This window comes from Eutrigla gurnardus, assembly GCF_963514095.1.
Source record: "Eutrigla gurnardus genome assembly, chromosome: 13".
Taxonomy (NCBI): domain Eukaryota; kingdom Metazoa; phylum Chordata; class Actinopteri; order Perciformes; family Triglidae; genus Eutrigla; species Eutrigla gurnardus.
The window spans coordinates 25,358,780-25,376,202 of NC_139936.1; the positions used below are offsets into that span (position 1 = coordinate 25,358,780).

The 17,423-nt window shown below is 46.5% G+C and overlaps 1 protein-coding gene across 13 annotated transcripts in view; it reads right to left on the bottom strand.

Moving 5' to 3' along the window:
• Nucleotides 1–14,974, bottom strand: part of arvcfb (ARVCF delta catenin family member b) — a 150,597-nt gene extending 135,623 nt beyond the window's left edge. For 12 of the 13 annotated variants that reach the window (XM_084024124.1, XM_084024119.1, XM_084024121.1 and 9 more), the window contains exon 1: nt 8,221–8,427. In XM_084024124.1, coding sequence (XP_083880250.1) covers nt 8,221–8,412 — 192 coding nt within the window. In that variant the 5' untranslated portion in view covers nt 8,413–8,427. Of the gene's footprint in view, nt 1–8,220; nt 8,428–14,872 lie in introns of those variants that run through there. The other variant, XM_084024118.1, reaches the window with a different exon arrangement.
• Between the last annotated feature and the right edge of the window lie 2,449 nt (nt 14,975–17,423).

Genomic DNA, 17,423 nt, shown 5'->3' on the forward strand with positions numbered 1-17,423 from the left:
ACATGCAGTGCCAAATCACATATAATAAAATTATATTAAAACACGTAGAGCCACAATATTCTTTAATGCTATTCAGTTGTGTGCACTCCAGCTAAACAAGGTGACTTGTGTTCCTATCAGAGGGTGATATATTTGTGTTTGGGACTATTATGTTGTCTCGACTCTCTGTAGGACAAATATAAATCATAGAAAACACTGAACCATCATCAACATCTTAAGCCAAAGAAAACAACTTGGAATTTTTGAAAAAACTTCCCCCTTCATGGTTCAACAAGTCCACAAGCCCACTGCCACTTCTATGAGAATGCACCGTGGTGCCTTAAACTACATGCCAACTTCAGCATGGTAAACTGCCCATGAATGCCCTTGTAATGGTTTTAGCTTAGCATATTTAGATTATATTTACCCATTACATGCAGTAGATTTACTAATTATCACTTATAATGTATGGCTGAGCTTTTGAAAGAGCCGAATTTTGGGAATTTTTTCATGGTAATAGAATCACAACTGTCATGATCTGTGTTTTCATGTTTTGATTCCCTGGTTTATTTTGTGATTTTTGCCCTTGGTGTGATTTCCTGTCTCGTACTTCCTGGTCCTTGTTGTTTCCGCTGTCTTGACTCCCCCATCCTCTCGTGTTGATTACCTTGCCTGCCCTAATGTGTTTCACCTGTTCCTCGTCAGCTCCCTGCCTCCCTGTGTGTGTATATAGTCTGTGTGTTTCCCTTGTGTCCTTGTCGGATCATTGTTGCTGTCGATGTCGTTGTCTCTTGTCGCTGTCATGCACCACGTCTCGTCCCTGGATTTGTCTTTGTCCCTGCGTCCTGCCTTCCGTGTCCCTTCGTGTTTGGTTCCATTTCGTAAGTGTTTCGTTGCCTGGTGTTTTTGCCCGTGTGGTCTCCTTCATTTGATACTTTGTTTTTTGTCTTAGGTTTTATTTTGTATTTAGTTTATTATTTAAATAAAACCTCTGTTTTTCTGCATTTGGGTCCTCACCTCCCTTTTTCGAGTCCACGCCTGTTTCCAAGTCCGCCAAACATGACAGAATGATCCGACCACATTAAGGACCCAGCAGCTAATATGGACCTAGCAGCCTTTCTTTTATGTGGCTCAACGCATGAGCTCCGGGAGGCTACCTATAGACTCCAGTGTCTCCAGGCCGAGCACCGGCATGCTGAGGGAGAGGAGGAGAGGCAGTCGGCCCTGGCGAGGGCCAGGGAGCTGGTTTCCGCCAGCCCGTGGCTCAGGGGCTCATTGCCTGCCTGGGTCAGGGGCTTCCTCCTAACCCCTGAGCTCCAGCCATCCTCAGCCACAGCCAAGCCTCCAGTCCAGGCCTTAGCCACAGCCAAGCATCCAGCCCGCGCCTCGGTCACAGCCCTTGTCTCGGCCTGTGGTCTTCAGTCGGCGGCTCGGCCGACACCTGCCAGTGGTCTTCAGTCGGCGGCTTGGCCGACACCTGCCAGTGGTCTTCAGTCGGCGTTCCGGTCGACACCTGCCAGTGGTCTTCAGTCGGCGGTCCGGTCGACACCTGCCAGTGGTCTTCAGTCGGCGGCCCGGTCGACACACTCCTGTGGTCTTCAGTCGGCGGTCCGGTCGACACCTGCCAGTGGTCTTCAGTCGGCGGCCCGTCCGTCGCCAGTCCCGGCGGACGATCGTCCGGCACCAGCCCAGACAGGGGACCGTCCCACACCTGCTCCTCGCAGCCTATTGGGGGTTCGCCTGTCACCAGTTCCTGTTCCGACGGGGGGCCGTCCCACGCCTGCTCCACGCAGCCTTCGGGAGGTCCGCTCGTCACCAGTTCCTGTTCCGACGGGGGGCCGTCCCACGCCTGCTCCACGCAGCCTTCGGGAGGTCCGCTCGTCACCAGTTCCTGTTCCGACGGGGGGCCGTCCCGTGCCTGCTCCACGCAGCCTTCGGGAGGTCCGCTCGTCACCAGTTCCTGTTCCGACGGGGGGCCGTCCCGTGCCTGCTCCACGCAGCCTTCGGGAGGTCCGCTCGTCACCAGTTCCTGTTCCGACGGGGGGCCGTCCTACTCCTGCTCCACGCAGCCTTCGGGAGGTCCGCTCGTCACCCGTTCCTGTTCCGACGGGGGGCCGTCCCACGCCTGCTCCACGCAGCTTTCGGGAGGTCCGCTCGTCACCAGTTCCTGTTCCGACGGGGGGCCGTCCCACGCCTGCTCCACGCAGCCTTCGGGAGGTCCGCTCGTCACCCGTTCCTGTTCCGACGGGGGGCCGTCCCACGCCTGCTCCACGCAGCCTTCGGGAGGTCCGCTCGTCACCAGTTCCTGTTCCGACGGGGGGCCGTCCCACGCCTGCTCCACGCAGCCTTCGGGAGGTCCGCTCGTCACCAGTTCCTGTTCCGACGGGGGGCCGTCCCACGCCTGCTCCACGCAGCCTTCGGGAGGTCCGCTCGTCGCCCGCTCCTGTTCCGACGGGGGGCCGTCCCACGCCTGCTCCACGCAGCCTTCGGGAGGTCCGCTCGTCACCCGTTCCTGTTCCGACGGGGGGCCGTCCCACGCCTGCTCCACGCAGCTTTCGGGAGGTCCGCTCGTCACCAGTTCCTGTTCCGACGGGGGGCCGTCCCGTGCCTGCTCCACGCAGCCTTCGGGAGGTCCGCTCGTCACCAGTTCCTGTTCCGACGGGGGGCCGTCCCGTGCCTGCTCCACGCAGCCTTCGGGAGGTCCGCTCGTCACCAGTTCCTGTTCCGACGGGGGGCCGTCCCGTGCCTGCTCCACGCAGCCTTCGGGAGGTCCGCTCGTCACCAGTTCCTGTTCCGACGGGGGGCCGTCCTACTCCTGCTCCACGCAGCTTTCGGGAGGTCCGCTCGTCACCAGTTCCTGTTCCGACGGGGGGCCGCCCCACGCCTGCTCCACGCAGCCTTCGGGAGGTCCGCTCGTCACCCGTTCCTGTTCCGACGGGGGGCCGTCCCACGCCTGCTCCACGCAGCCTTCGGGAGGTCCGCTCGTCACCCGTTCCTGTTCCGACGGGGGGCCGTCCTACGCCTGCTCCGCGCAGCCTCCGGGAGGTCCGCTCGTCACCCGTTCCTGTCCAGACGGGGGACCGTCCGACGCCTGCTCCACGCAGCCTTCGGAAGGTCCGCTCGTCACCAGTTCCTGTTCCGACGGGGGGCCGCCCCGTACCTGCTCCACGCAGCCTTCGGGAGGTCCGCTCGTCACCAGTTCCTGTTCCGACGGGGGGCCGCCCCACGCCTGCTCCACGCAGCCTTCGGGAGGTCCGCTCGTCACCCATTCCTGTCCAGACGGGGGTCCGTCCGACGCCTGCTACACGCAGCCTTCGGGAGGTCCGCTCGTCAACCGTTCCTGTCCAGACGGGGGTCCGTCCGACGCCTGCTCCACGCAGCCTTCGGGAGGTCCGCTCGTCACCCGTTCCTGTCCAGACGGGTGGTCGTCCTATGCCTGCTCCACGTCGCCTTCCTGAGCGGCCACGTCAGCTAGGTCGTCCTCAGGCCCGGCCTCCTGAGCGGTCCTGCCCGCTAGGTCGCCCTCATGCCCGGCCTCCTGAGCGGTCCCGCCCGCTAGGTCGCCCTCACGCCCGGCCTCCTGAGCGGTCCCGCCCGCTAGGTCGCCCTCATGCCCGGCCTCCTGAGCGGTCCCGCCCGCTAGGTCGCCCTCATGCCCGGCCTCCTGAGCGGTCCCGCCCGCTAGGTCGCCCTCATGCCCGGCCTCCTGAGCGGTCCCGCCCGCTAGGTCGCCCTCATGCCCGGCCTCCTGAGCGGTCCCGCCCGCTAGGTCGCCTTCATGCCCGGCCTCCTGAGCGGTCCCGCCCGCTAGGTCGCCCTCATGCCCGGCCTCCTGAGCGGCCCCGCCCGCTAGGTCGCCCTCATGCCCGGCCTCCTGAACCCCCCCTCCTGGCCCCCTCCACCCACCCTACGTATCATGGACCTTGGGGACGTCTGGGATCCGTCCCTTAAGGGGGGGGTACTGTCATGATCTGTGTTTTCATGTTTTGATTCCCTGGTTTATTTTGTGATTTTTGCCCTTGGTGTGATTTCCTGTCTCGTACTTCCTGGTCCTTGTTGTTTCCGCTGTCTTGACTCCCCCATCCTCTCGTGTTGATTACCTTGCCTGCCCTAATGTGTTTCACCTGTTCCTCGTCAGCTCCCTGCCTCCCTGTGTGTGTATATAGTCTGTGTGTTTCCCTTGTGTCCTTGTCGGATCATTGTTGCTGTCGATGTCGTTGTCTCTTGTCGCTGTCATGCACCACGTCTCGTCCCTGGATTTGTCTTTGTCCCTGCGTCCTGCCTTCCGTGTCCCTTCGTGTTTGGTTCCATTTCGTAAGTGTTTCGTTGCCTGGTGTTTTTGCCCGTGTGGTCTCCTTCATTTGATACTTTGTTTTTTGTCTTAGGTTTTATTTTGTATTTAGTTTATTATTTAAATAAAACCTCTGTTTTTCTGCATTTGGGTCCTCACCTCCCTTTTTCGAGTCCACGCCTGTTTCCAAGTCCGCCAAACATGACAACAACTGTTTAAATAGTTCCCCATTCTCAAGATATATTACATAAAACTAAAGCCTAGAATTACTGCTTGTGGTTGTATGTCTTGGTTAAACAGTTTGATTCTGAAAAGTGAAGCCAATGCCGAACTCTCACAAACTTTCCTTCTCTCTTCTGGCCATCAGGGGGCGACTCATCTGGTTGCAAAAAGAAGCCTGATTGTATGGAATTTCTCTATGAGAAATTGACCTTACTTCTTGATTTATTATCTCAGTAAAAATTGTAATTGAAATTGTTAGAATATCGTATGAATTCTTGAGTTTATTCAAAAAGGTGTTCTGTGTCAGTGACTTTTGACCACCAAATTCATCCTTGAGTGTTGGGTCACATGGGGTCACAGTGACCTTGACCTTAAAACTCAAAAGTCAGTCCATCCAATATATGCCGAGATTTCATTATATTTCACATTTCGGTTGCGCCAACCAATGATGCCGTCTCTGGAGCCAAGTCGCCAAAAACAATTTCCTGTAACATATTTATGTTCACATGAAAATTAACCAGAAGATTTGTCACCAAACCCAACATCTCAAAAGGCTACAAATCTTCTTAACTTGAAAATTGAAGAGGAAATGACTGCTATATTTCCATTTAACACTGTCAAGCCATCACTGAATGATTTATTTGAGTCATTGGGCTGCGGTCCAGGGCCATACCTCACTCCACATCCACGCTGTACTGGACAGAAGAGCCTGCAGTGGTAGAGCACTGAGGGAGGGGACTTCATGAAAAAAGCAAACAGTGCTGAGTTTCAGACCGCTGTTTGATGTGACCAATCATACAGTGCTAAACTGGTGTGTGTGTGTGTGTGTGTGTGTGTGTGTGTGTGTGTGTGTGTGTGTGTGTGTGTGTGTGTGTGTGTGTATCTGCAACAATCTCTATAGGCCCTATTTAGATTATTGGTTTGTCACTCTCATTAGAATGTATTTGAATCTGATTTTAATTAATCAGACTCGTTCCACTTTTGCTCGTCTGCCCCAACTTTAAATAATGGCAGGCCTCATTGAGCTGGTGTCTGGGTTTTGAATTTGGGACCTTAGTTAGTGATCCATGATCCATTTTAATCCTTCATGCAGTCTGGGGAGTGTGTGGGGGACTAAACTAAGCGAGGGGAAAGATAGAAAGAGGACAACCTGATGCATTCTGCATCATTCATACCTCCTTAGTGGATCTCACGGTGCAGCACACACGGACGACACTGCATCTTCTGACTCAAGAACGAAACGGTTTGCCCCAGACTACAAACCTGCCACACCAAACTCCAATGTCCTTTGGCATTTAAAGGTGTTTATGATTAAGGCCAATCATCTTTCAAGTGATTTAAATTGGTGCTTGGTTGTGTGAGGGGTACCCTGTTAGACCAGTTTGATGCCCCGATGGGAAAGGTTGGAGGTTATCTGTGAATCTGATTCCTCAGTGATAGCATAAGAGAGAAGGTTAATCCATTGCCTGTCGTGTTATAAACTGTCCTCTAAATCATTGACCAGTTCATGAGGAAGGAGGGGAATCTGACTCTCTTTCTCTTGTCATTTTAAGTGTTAATAGAGCAGCTACAATGTGAGCAAAGCCTACCTCTGATCGATCCGAACTACATTCATAAAACAACCATTTTAAAAGTTGCTTGCTTGTTGTCTTGTGGCATTTTCCATTTATCAAGGTATCCTTTGTATCAATATATTTATTAATTCAATCCTAGATATTTTTTTTATTTGTGTTCATATCACTACAGTAAATCAGCCGATAAGTGTCTTGCTATATACAGTGAATACAGCTTCACAACAAAGCAGCAAAAGTGGTTATTTCTGCCATGATTGATGAAACCTTGGTGTCTATATGAAATTTGCTCAGTGGTGCATAAAGCCAAAAAAGTTTGACTACTGATTCAAAATGATATGGATCCTCTGCACTGCTTCCACATCAATGGGCTCATAACGCAAGCGCAGAAGCATTTTCCTTTAACGTCGCCTCCCAGCGGGTGTCTTGCTCTTTCACACGAACAAAAGAAGGAAAATGAGTATAGATTCGTCTTTTTGCATTTTACAACTTTGAGGAGTAAATGATTTAAATAAGAGCTACCCAAGTGTTTGTACTGGGAAGTGGATTTCCATAAAAAAATCCACTGAATTATGGATGTCTCTTTACTATATCGGCATATTAGGGCCACTGTGGAAAAAAAAATTGCCACTTTATTACAATGCTAACAACCGGCATCTATGCTAGCTAACTTCCCATGATTATTTTTCTAATTAATACATCACAACATCTGACAATGCCTTGTTAAGGTCCTTAGAGTGATGGCTGTTGATGGTTATTGTTGGTTAATTTTATATGGGCCACATTGCCATCTTATGGGTGTTTATTGATCGGGTGGTTGGGCTATAATGCTAGCGGTAGTTTTTACTTGTTGTCATTGTAACGGCAAACATCCGGTCAAGCAATTTGTTTACTTCCTCTATGACCTGAAGTAGCAAATTTGCTAGTTTTAAAGTAGCAAATTTGTGACTTTAAAACTGCTTGTATTGCCCACCTCTTGGCTCCATTTGTTTTTTCTACAGTGGCCTTAATACGCCGTCGTACTTTCCCAATGTAAATACAGAGGGCCAATGGCATCATGTGATGAACAAGAAAATTGTAATTCCAAGGTTTGTCCACAAGGAAAAAAAATGTACTTTTACTTCTCTTCCTGGAGGCTTGATTGTAGGGAGACCGCACTAATAGTGACTTGTTTACTTCCAGTATTTTCCCCGGATTCGTGTATAAAAGCAGCAGATTGGTGGGTGAGGGGATGACGACTTTACTTTACACTGCTGTAACCCCTGCATCCTCTTCATTATCCCTTCATGAGGTCAAATTGACAGCAAGCCCTTTACAAATGAACACTGACATGACTGTTAACAAAATGTGACTACAGGCAAATACAACCGCAGGCAAATGTAAGCACAGCAGTTTCATCACTGCAAGTTCTTGCTGTATCAATAATACATGAGACTGCCTCCTTTACTGTGATTAAAGGTGATGTCTCCAAGTGCTACAGGTGCTGCATTGGCAAATTGTGTTTTAGAATTCAGGCTAGTAAAACATGTGAACGGTCTGAGATGGTTTCCTTCTTTCCAATGTACATCAATGGGTTCTTGTGGTTGCTGACATTTGGGGATGGGGGGGGGGGGGGGGGGGGGGGGGATTACGGCTGTCTAATTTCTACAACTCTACAACGTTTGCTCCTGCAGAATTCCACCAGCATTCACAGGAGCCCCGGCCAGGACTCTGTTGTCCCACAGACAGTGGCCAGTTCTGGGCGAAAGGCCACAGCCAATCAGCAGCATCACCAAGACAACATCAAAGACCAGCGGATGGAGGGAGATGGGATTGAATGGCAAGCAGTGACGTAAAAGGAGGAGGCAAAGGAGTGAGAGGTTGAATCTCATCAGCTCACTTTTAAAGATGAGTCATCACAGAGCTGATGATTGCACAACATCCAGGACAGTGCATTCAGACAAAGGGAACAAGTGTCCCAAACCACACAGAAATTCAACAGAGAGATTATTGAGTCCCACCAATGATGAAAAGCAATGACCGTGAGGAAACATGGGATGATCTGGCTCACATAGAGGGGGGGGGGGGTCACTAGTGAGGCCGACAGAGAGACGCATGGTGGTGCAAGTTGGTAGTTAAAATGATTGGGATGGTGGCCAGCATGCTGGCATCATTTACCTGCATCACCACCTGCTGCCATGCTAGCGGTTGGCTGGTGGCGGGGTTGGGAGGCAGGTTGGTGCGCTCTATCTGCAGGGTGACGTTGCGACGCTCCTCTTCAAGGGCTCGAGTCAGCTGCTCAAAACGCGCCTCCTGCTCTTTCACTGAGGCCAGGATGCTGGCGGCCGAGCGAACATCATAGTCCTCCATGTCAAGTGTTGAGTTGAAGTAGTATGGATCTTTCATGTCGGGAAGGGAAGGAAGAGAAGGGGAGGGGGAGGGCACCAGGTCATTAAAGACACCCAGACCCAACAGGCGGGGAAGAACTGCATTAATAGGCTCACGCAAGTTCAAAGTCAAATATTCGCCAAGATGGGACATTGATGATTTGGCATACAGCACAAGCTTTATATAATAATCATGAAGTCCAACATGATACATCAAAATAGAACAATCAGGATGGTTGACGAACTGGGGAGGTCGATCTGTGACAGTCAAATCTGTTTAAGTTAGACTAGCTTTATTGAGCCCCGAAGAGACAAGCTCAGACGCTCCCCACAATGGGTGACTACACAGGAAAGCCTCTGATAATCCCAGCATAGCAACGGCATTAATGAGGATACTCTGCTGGGTGCCAATTATGGTTTTTGCTTGCACATGTTTGAGCCTTTCTTGTCATTAAGACAATCCTGGCACCACACGTACAATTCAATCTCACATCAGCGCAGGAGAATGGAAACACGATCCACCAATTCAAAGTACAACAAAGGGAATGGAACAGCACAGTGCGCACTCACAAAAACAAAGAATCTTGTTTTTGGACGTCCAAAAGGCAGAGAGGAATGATCTGGCCCCTACGAATGAACAATCACAGCCAGCGTGGAGGACTGGCACTGTCATTGGATATAGCCATGCACAGAGCCATAACACAATCTGACATACAAGCACTGTTGCAGGCACGGAATCCATCACATGCAAGCTTCCGACAGACACCCACACAGACACCTGGGCCTGGTACCACACACACACACACACACACACACACAAACACACACACACGGCCTATCATAAACAATCACAATTTCTAGATAACAGTTGCAAGCCACAATGTGTATCACTGTCACACACACCCTGATATCCATAACTGATGGTGGCGTGATATCAAGGGGGTTGATGGCACAATAACAAATAGGTTTGGAAATACCAAACCACAGCAATACAGACCTAGTAGATAAGCAGGCTGAGAGGCGTTAGAAAACAGACATCCCCCACTCTGAGAGAAGCAGAAGGATGAGACAGCAAGGAGAACGGAGAGCTGGGAGAGACAGGGAAGAAAAACAAAGGGAATACAAAAAGAGAAAAGGCCAGAGGTTAAAAACAGAAATAAAGATCAACATTCTTCTTCTGACTGGGTTGCATTTTTGCTAAACCCACGTCTAATGAACCAGGTGCAAAACAAGTATTTGAAAATTAGCACATTATCACCTATGTTCTTTTCAAAATACATCCAGTTTGTTGCTGGCTTCCACACAGCTTTTTTGTGTGACTTGTTTTCATAAATCTTCATTACTAAAGGCTATTTTCAAGGCTGGATTATAAATTTGGCAAAGTGGGCTGCTACCCTGGGGCCACATGCCACAAATCCCACAGTTCACTGTGTGTCAGCTGAGTGATAATCTTATTAATACAATATTTACCAATAAATTACAATACTAACAGAAATGATTTGGGACTTTTGCTGGATCCTGGAATATTAATTTATTCTGCCAAACTCTGGATTCAGTGTTCAATGGCAACATTTTGTAAAAGAAACAACGTCAGTGGTGCATACTGTATGGTGCATAGTAAAAACTTAATTAACATTTCATTACACGTTTTCAATGAATGAAGAAAATAGGTATTGCACAGAGAGAAAGGGATCACGGCCTCATTTTTGTGGATACAGGCCATATCTATTTTACAAAACACTTTACAAGCAACATTTTTCACAGATACAGCACAAGTGATGTGTCCTATTGAATGTGGTTGGGACATAATGTTCTGGCCTTGGACTGCTCCATCAGAGAGTGAAAGGGATTCTTGTTGAGAAAAATCACAACCTGGGGTCAACTTAGGCCAGTGAGTCATTAAAAGAAAAACAGTGTAGCACGTGGTGAGACGAATCCTTTCTTCTAACATGTCTCGGATTATGAGCGTAGGAATTGGGGCTTTACAACAGGAATGTAAAGTGAGTACTTCTTTAGGCAGAGGAAGGTTAAGGAGAGAAGGTACTTTACAAAAACCAAGAAATGAGGAATGAGTCAGGAGACACATTACATCAAAGTATTATGGGTATTTTCCAGCTGATCTTGCCATCGAAACCGACAATGATTGAGGAGGGACGGTCGGGCTCCGCAGGGGACGATCGATGCAGATGCAGCCATTAGAATCTTAAACAGGTCGGATTACAGACACAAAGTGTGCGTGTGTGCGCTCGCATACGCAGGATTCATTCTTCAATATAGGACCTAGTGAGTGTGAGGCCTTTATTCTCTTTGAAGCACACAATCCCTCTTTGATGTTTGTTGCACACTGATCATTTATTTATCTGGAATGGAGTCTCATCTGACACGACTCTTCCTTCACTCTTCCTCACCAAGCAATCCATGCTGTGCTTTCAAAGTTAAACTTCACATCCGTGTGAATGAAAGAAAAGGTTCCTTCGGTTCCTTTACCTCTATATGAGGAGGAGGTCTCTCATTACTTAGCCTGTTTGTTGTCATGATCAAATCTGGAATCCACCACACTGTAAACTCAATCAGAAATATTTTAGGGGGAACAGTCATCAGCTGGTAGCTTGGTTTTAAAAATGGAAACATTGCTGGGTAATGACTACTTGCAAAAAATAGCATCCTTGCCAATTTCCAAAGCTATCCACTACTTGAGATAACCGACAGCAATAGGGCAGCATGCTGATTGGACATACTTGATGAGAGTCTACTGATACACACTCCTGGAGGGTTGGGGGCCAACGGAGCCATTGCTTCCTGAGTCGTAAAGGGAATAATATGGCAGGCATGTCAGCTACGCCCACAGCTTATCATTAAACACCAACTTCTGGGCCTACTTAAAATAGCACAAGGAGGGGCATCTGAAGAATTCCCATGTGACAGACTTTTTTTTTTAAGCTTTGGTTCAGCAGATGTTTGCTAATAGCCTGCGTTAGAAGGGATAGAAACAGAGCCAAGGTCTGCACGTTTAACCCTATCCTCAATTACACACGCCCTACTTCGTCTCAACTTTCTGTTATGGAAATATATCAGAGTACAACTCCAAGGGCATTGGTGGGCGCCACTCTTGGAAGTTTATCAGTGGCGGGGATGATCACTGATCAAAGAGATGAAAAGGGAAAAATGTTTAATTAATTCCACAAAGGGAAGAGTGTTAGATTTGACTACTCTTAAGGCGTAAACATGATTAAAATGAAAAACAGGCTCTTATTCCATGCGTAGAAATGATGCGGCTCCTCACTTGCAGCTTCGCTTGCGCTGTTGCAAGACTTTTATGCACTTCAGCACAAACCCCTCAGCTCTAAAAATAGCCTAGTGTTAAATATATCTACACACACACATGTCCACAATTTCAAGTGTGGATCGGAGGATGAGACGCAGCTTTGCTCACTTCAAAGGCTTGCTGGACAATCCGGTCATAAATCCATGGCACCTTATTCATCAGGTCAATTGGAGTCCCCTAAAACAAATCTTGCAATGACAAGACTCTCTGCCATCAAACCCCTCGCTATAGTAAACTGGCAAGCATTTAAGTGATGTTATTCTCAGCAGCTTCAAATGAGCCAGCAGTTAGAGGTCTGGTTATCTCACCATATGACACAACTAAATCACAAAAACAAAAAGCTGCAAGAAGGGAAAATGTCCTATCTGCCTAAACTGAAAGGTTGGTTATTCCCACATTGCCAAGATGAAAATGTTGTACGTATGGAAAGTTTTCCGCCTCTAGCAGCATGCCGGCACTCTGACCAGAGGAAGCTGGAATGACAAACATTTGATCCGTTGACTCTCTTGTATTCTACTGTAGAATTATGGCCGTTACCTCTCACTGCCTTTAGAAACCACCAATGTGGAGAGATGCCAAGTGCAGCTTTAATCACAAGGCCACCCTGCATCCGTAAAGAGAACCTATGATTCACTAAGGAGTTGGTGTTAAAAACGTTATGCTTTGCAGCCTGTGGGTGTCGCGAGATATAAAGGAGTCAAATTGAGCCGAAGAAAAACGTACTCTGTGTCCATAATAAGAGCTTAAAGAAATAATGTTCACAAAAAAGGCTCAGTTAGATTGATGACTTTATTGACTTAACTGGGCACAAGGGGGCTCCTTTGGTTGCAAAAAAAAGTCTGATTGCATGGAAGTCTATGAGAAAATAATGGTCCTGATAAAACATGGTATGTTTAGGGGTCTGACTTTCTTATGATTGACAGGTCACTACCGCTACTGTCGCTAACAGACTACCAATGCAATTACCTACTAAGATGACTTCAACACTTAGCTGCAAAGTTGACCTTGAATAATGGGTATTAACAGCTGCACACCAGCAAAACCAGATAGATCCAGATCCAGTAAGTTTGTTGCATGCTGCTCTGCTGCTTGTGTTCGTCAGATCCACCTGTTGCTCCTCAACAGTCCAAATATGGTCACAATCATTCAGTGTTTGTTGGCAACGGCCAAAATACCAAAATTGAGGCTTCAAACCGTAGTCCATAAACCAATGGGTGACGTCACTTTGACAATGTCTACTTCTCATATGCAGTCCAGGGTCTATATACAAAATATAAAAGTATTGCCAAAAGTAGATTAACTTAGCTCAAACAGAAAACGTCAGTCTGTTTGACAAATAAATACAAATTTGCCTCATGAAAAATGAAATCTATTGCTTTGAATTCTGTCTTATATCAGGAATCAAAGCAGAGACTTGTGAGTGAGCTAGTGAGGAGTCTGCCCAGACCAGAAGCGGCACATGGCGGATGTCTTGAGGGGTTTGAAAACGGGGAAATTAGGGGGATGGGGGAACAGATTGGGCGGTAAAGGATGAGGATAATTGAGTGTGACCATCAGTGCCCAATATTGAGTTAGAAACAATCACCTGATTAGGGCTTCCTCCCCCCCACGGCATTTTTTATACTTTTCCAGAGGCTGTAATTGCAGCTCAAATTTAATTCATTGTATAAACCCATTATTTGCCCATCTGAGAATGCAGCTCTCAGCGGCTCAATCTGGTACTCAACAACACCTGCTCCTCTTCCAGTGGTGGTGGGAATGGCCTTCAATCAAACAACATTGGCTGTTGATGTGAATCCATCCATACAGTCAGAAGGTAAAAAGTATTGCTCTGCTTTAAACGTAGCCTTTCTGACTCAAGTGAATATGTCAAAGCTCATACGGAGAGTGACTAGCAGTTAAGAGATTCATCATAATGACAATCTACCATGTTGGGCTTTTCTCCAACACAAAGTTTTTTATGAGTTTTGCAACACTTTAAAGGCGCGACTCATGATCGTGACCTTTTTTTCCAATGTTTTTTAGAGTGTAACTGTAGCCAAACCAAGGCTTCCACTACATTTGAAAGGATGCCACAAAACGCAATACACACAAGGAACATTAAAGTGAGAGTTAATTCCCAGAGGGATATTGCTGAGGGATGCCAGGATAAGGAAAGCATAGCGAGTGGTGTGTGGAGGCCATAGCTGTTCATTGTTTACCATCCATATTTTATTTCATCTCTTTTCTTTGAAACATCTTGCTGGATTTCAGGCCAGATTTTAGACTCTTTGAAGAGATGGATCAGTTCATTAAGACTAATAGATATTCACATACTTCACCAGAACTGAAACATGCTACAGAATACTGTACAATATAGAGGAGTCTGTTTAAAATGACTTCTCTTCTGTTACAAATGTTATGGAATAAGTTTCTTACATATTAAGCAGCCAGTCAAGGTTCAAAGCTCAAGTATCTACATTTTTTGTGGGATAAAAGTTCTTGGTTGTGAGAAGTTGATTGAAGAAGCAAAGAAGTTACTTCAAACCACTAAAGGCATTGCACAGAAAGACTTGAACAGTAGTCACTATTTGTAATATTCTCTATGACCTACTACTTAAAGAGGGAAAAGGCAAAAAAGAGTGTCTCTAACTTTAAAAGCATGAAAAGGAGCACATACGATCCAAATTTCAATAAGGTGTCTCTCAGGTTGTATCTTCAACAGGTGACAGACATCAAACACACAATTACACAGTTGAGCCTATGTTATGAAACTGGACCTAAACTTCCTCTCCTGTTCTCTCCTAAACACACTTAAACCTTCGACGAGGACTAATGCCACCTTTCAACTGACATTTACCTGAGCTGATTCGACTGTGAGAATTATTGAAATCAGAGCACATTTCCTGGAGGAAAAAGCTCCTGAATGAATTGAAATGAGAAATCATACAAGGGACCTCAGCGACAAATTGAAGTGAAGTAAAGTGAAGCTCCCTCGAGGAGAGATGACAGAGAAAGTAAAGTCTTGCATTTGCAAATTAAAAAAAAAAACTGTCAGGAATGTAATTACTGCAATGATGAGCTGAACAAAGTGATTAAAGGAGGCTGGAGGTGTAGAGAGAGAGAGAGACGGGTCTACCTTTGATGTTGGTGAGTGCCGTCAGACCACAAGTACACAGAGGACAGGCGTAGCACAGTTAGAGTCGACTCGTTTGTTCAGTCCGCCAGGAGAGACCTGTGGATAAAAAAAGGACAGAAGTATTCAGCCAACCTGCCGATGGTGCATGGTTAATGGGCTCTTATGTAACACAGACAAGTATAGTAGTTTCACACTTGTGTGAATCTGATGCTTGTGCTCTACTCTCAAGTACCCTCTCAATGGCTATTGGTTCATCCTCTCCTGCCAATTACTTGTGGTATGCCACACGGCTCCTTTTTAGGTCCACTACTGCTTTCTATTTACTTGCTTCCTTTTAGGGACATTATTTGCAATTATGCTGCCTCATTTACACTGCCAATAGCGCCAGCTCGACTTGATTCAGTTTTGGTACGAGATACATTTCTAGATTGCATTTTCCACTGCGGATACCGTAATGCAGCAGATAGATAGGACTGTAGGCAGAATTCTTAGCTGATGGTCATAGCGAGGCAGGTCTTGTTGGATCCTTGCGTCAAAAACCTACAGAGGCATTTCTGTACCTTGTTAACTGACCACAGTGTGGTTTTGCAGGCTGCCAGTTTTCTATTCATCATTCATTCAATGTTTATTCATTAATTAAAAAAACCTGCTGTGGCTACTGACGGTAGCTTGGTTATTTAAAAATAGCGGCTTTGTGGAGGAGACGGGACACCTCGTCTTACAAGTGAAATTTCTGGTGACGATTCTCTGAACAAGCAGTGAAAAATATACAAAATTATTACAACCTGCTTTAATAACCCATAACATCTGATAATAACCCGCTGGCTGTCCAGCACTTTTTTGCTGCTAAATAACAATAAATCAGAGATCCATTTCCTCAGCCCTCCCAACTTTATTCAGCAGATCAAAAATAACCTTGACAGACTGTCAATTAATGTTAAATCTGTCGCTCGGGGCACCAGATAGCTCACTTTTACCAAGGCCCCATGTAAGTCCTGTACCGAGGCTGGAGTCCTCAATGCAGTGGCGCAGGTTTGAGTCTAGCCCTTTGCTGCTTGTCGTCCACCTCTCCCTCCCCCTCTAACTCTCACTCTGTCCTCTCCATAAATAAAAAATATATAAATAAGACATGTGGCTAAAAATCTGTAACCTAATAAAGCTTGACCTCCGTGTCTGATGCTGAAGGGGGTTGAACAGTACAGTGGTAACTTGAATTAGCGCCTAGTGTCAAGTTGCAAATTGCAAATTCTATTCAGTTTCCTTGAGTCCAGGTCGTTGTTTGTGCCAAAATAAAAGAAATTCAATGAATGCATTCCTGATATAATGGACTGGACGGACAAACGAAAACTGCTGCTCTGAAATATATCTCTGAACTCCTGACCCCTTATAAACCAGACACCTTCCCTGTGAAGGTTTTTCAGCTGGTGGTACCGAGGCTTGCTACTTCTGTGTCAACCTCAAAGTCCCTTCTTAATACATATTCCTTCAGACAGTTACTGTATGTTCATGTGGTGTTGGCAGATGTCAAATGAAAACATGCAGTCAATATTTCTCGAGATGCTAATATTCTCCAAGGAAACCCAGGATAATTATACAAACGTAATTATATCCAAAAAGAAACGACAGCTATGCTGCTGCTACAGCAATAACAATAATTTCATCGACTAGCTTCACATAAAGAACTAGTCTACTTATAAATTCTTCTTGTCTGCCCAAATTCTAATTTTTAATAATGAGGCAACACTTATTCAATATTTTCAACAAACCAATATGTCAGCCTGACCTTAGCATTCACACTGCACCGCCTCAGAAATATAGACATCACAGGCACACACAAAGGAAGAGACCAGTGTCCAATACTGCAGCTCAAATTGGTTTTGATGCTTCATACCATGGGATGAATCATTCTGCCATACACACCAAGCTGTCCAGTGGGTCTGCCGCCTTTGATGGCTGAAAAAACAAAGCCTGGCAGCAAAACCCCTGGATTGACTGCTACCTTGAAGGTGTCACTGATGATGAAATCAAACGCACCCTTACACATGCTTCCTCGCAGGCCATCTTTCATTTCAAGACAATGGGCTTAATAAAATGTAATGGTTACTTAACAATTGCCTCATACTTCAAGCACCATTTCAATCTGGTGGAATATTTATTTCAAAAAAACTACAATTCCCAAAACAGCGGCTCCTTTCAAAATATTATCTGTTATGCATGGGTGTTTCAACCTAATTATTGATAAACACATTGTTCCTTTCTAGGGTGGACAAAATGTGAAGTAATTTTTTAACATCCTTCATTTTTTCATATGATATGATATGATAATATATGAAATATTGCAGACTAAGTTTAAACTTTAGGAATTGGTGTTTCAGATCAGAAACATGAACTCCTGCTTTACGTCTGAATGTCTAGTCAGTTCTCCATGTGAGTAGTACCTCAGATGCAGCGTCAAGAGTGAAGCCATGTAATGTTTCATTAATTATGATCAGATGTCACCCACAGTGAGATAGAGAAAAAAATCAATCAACGTTCCTCTCCAGGTTTGAGC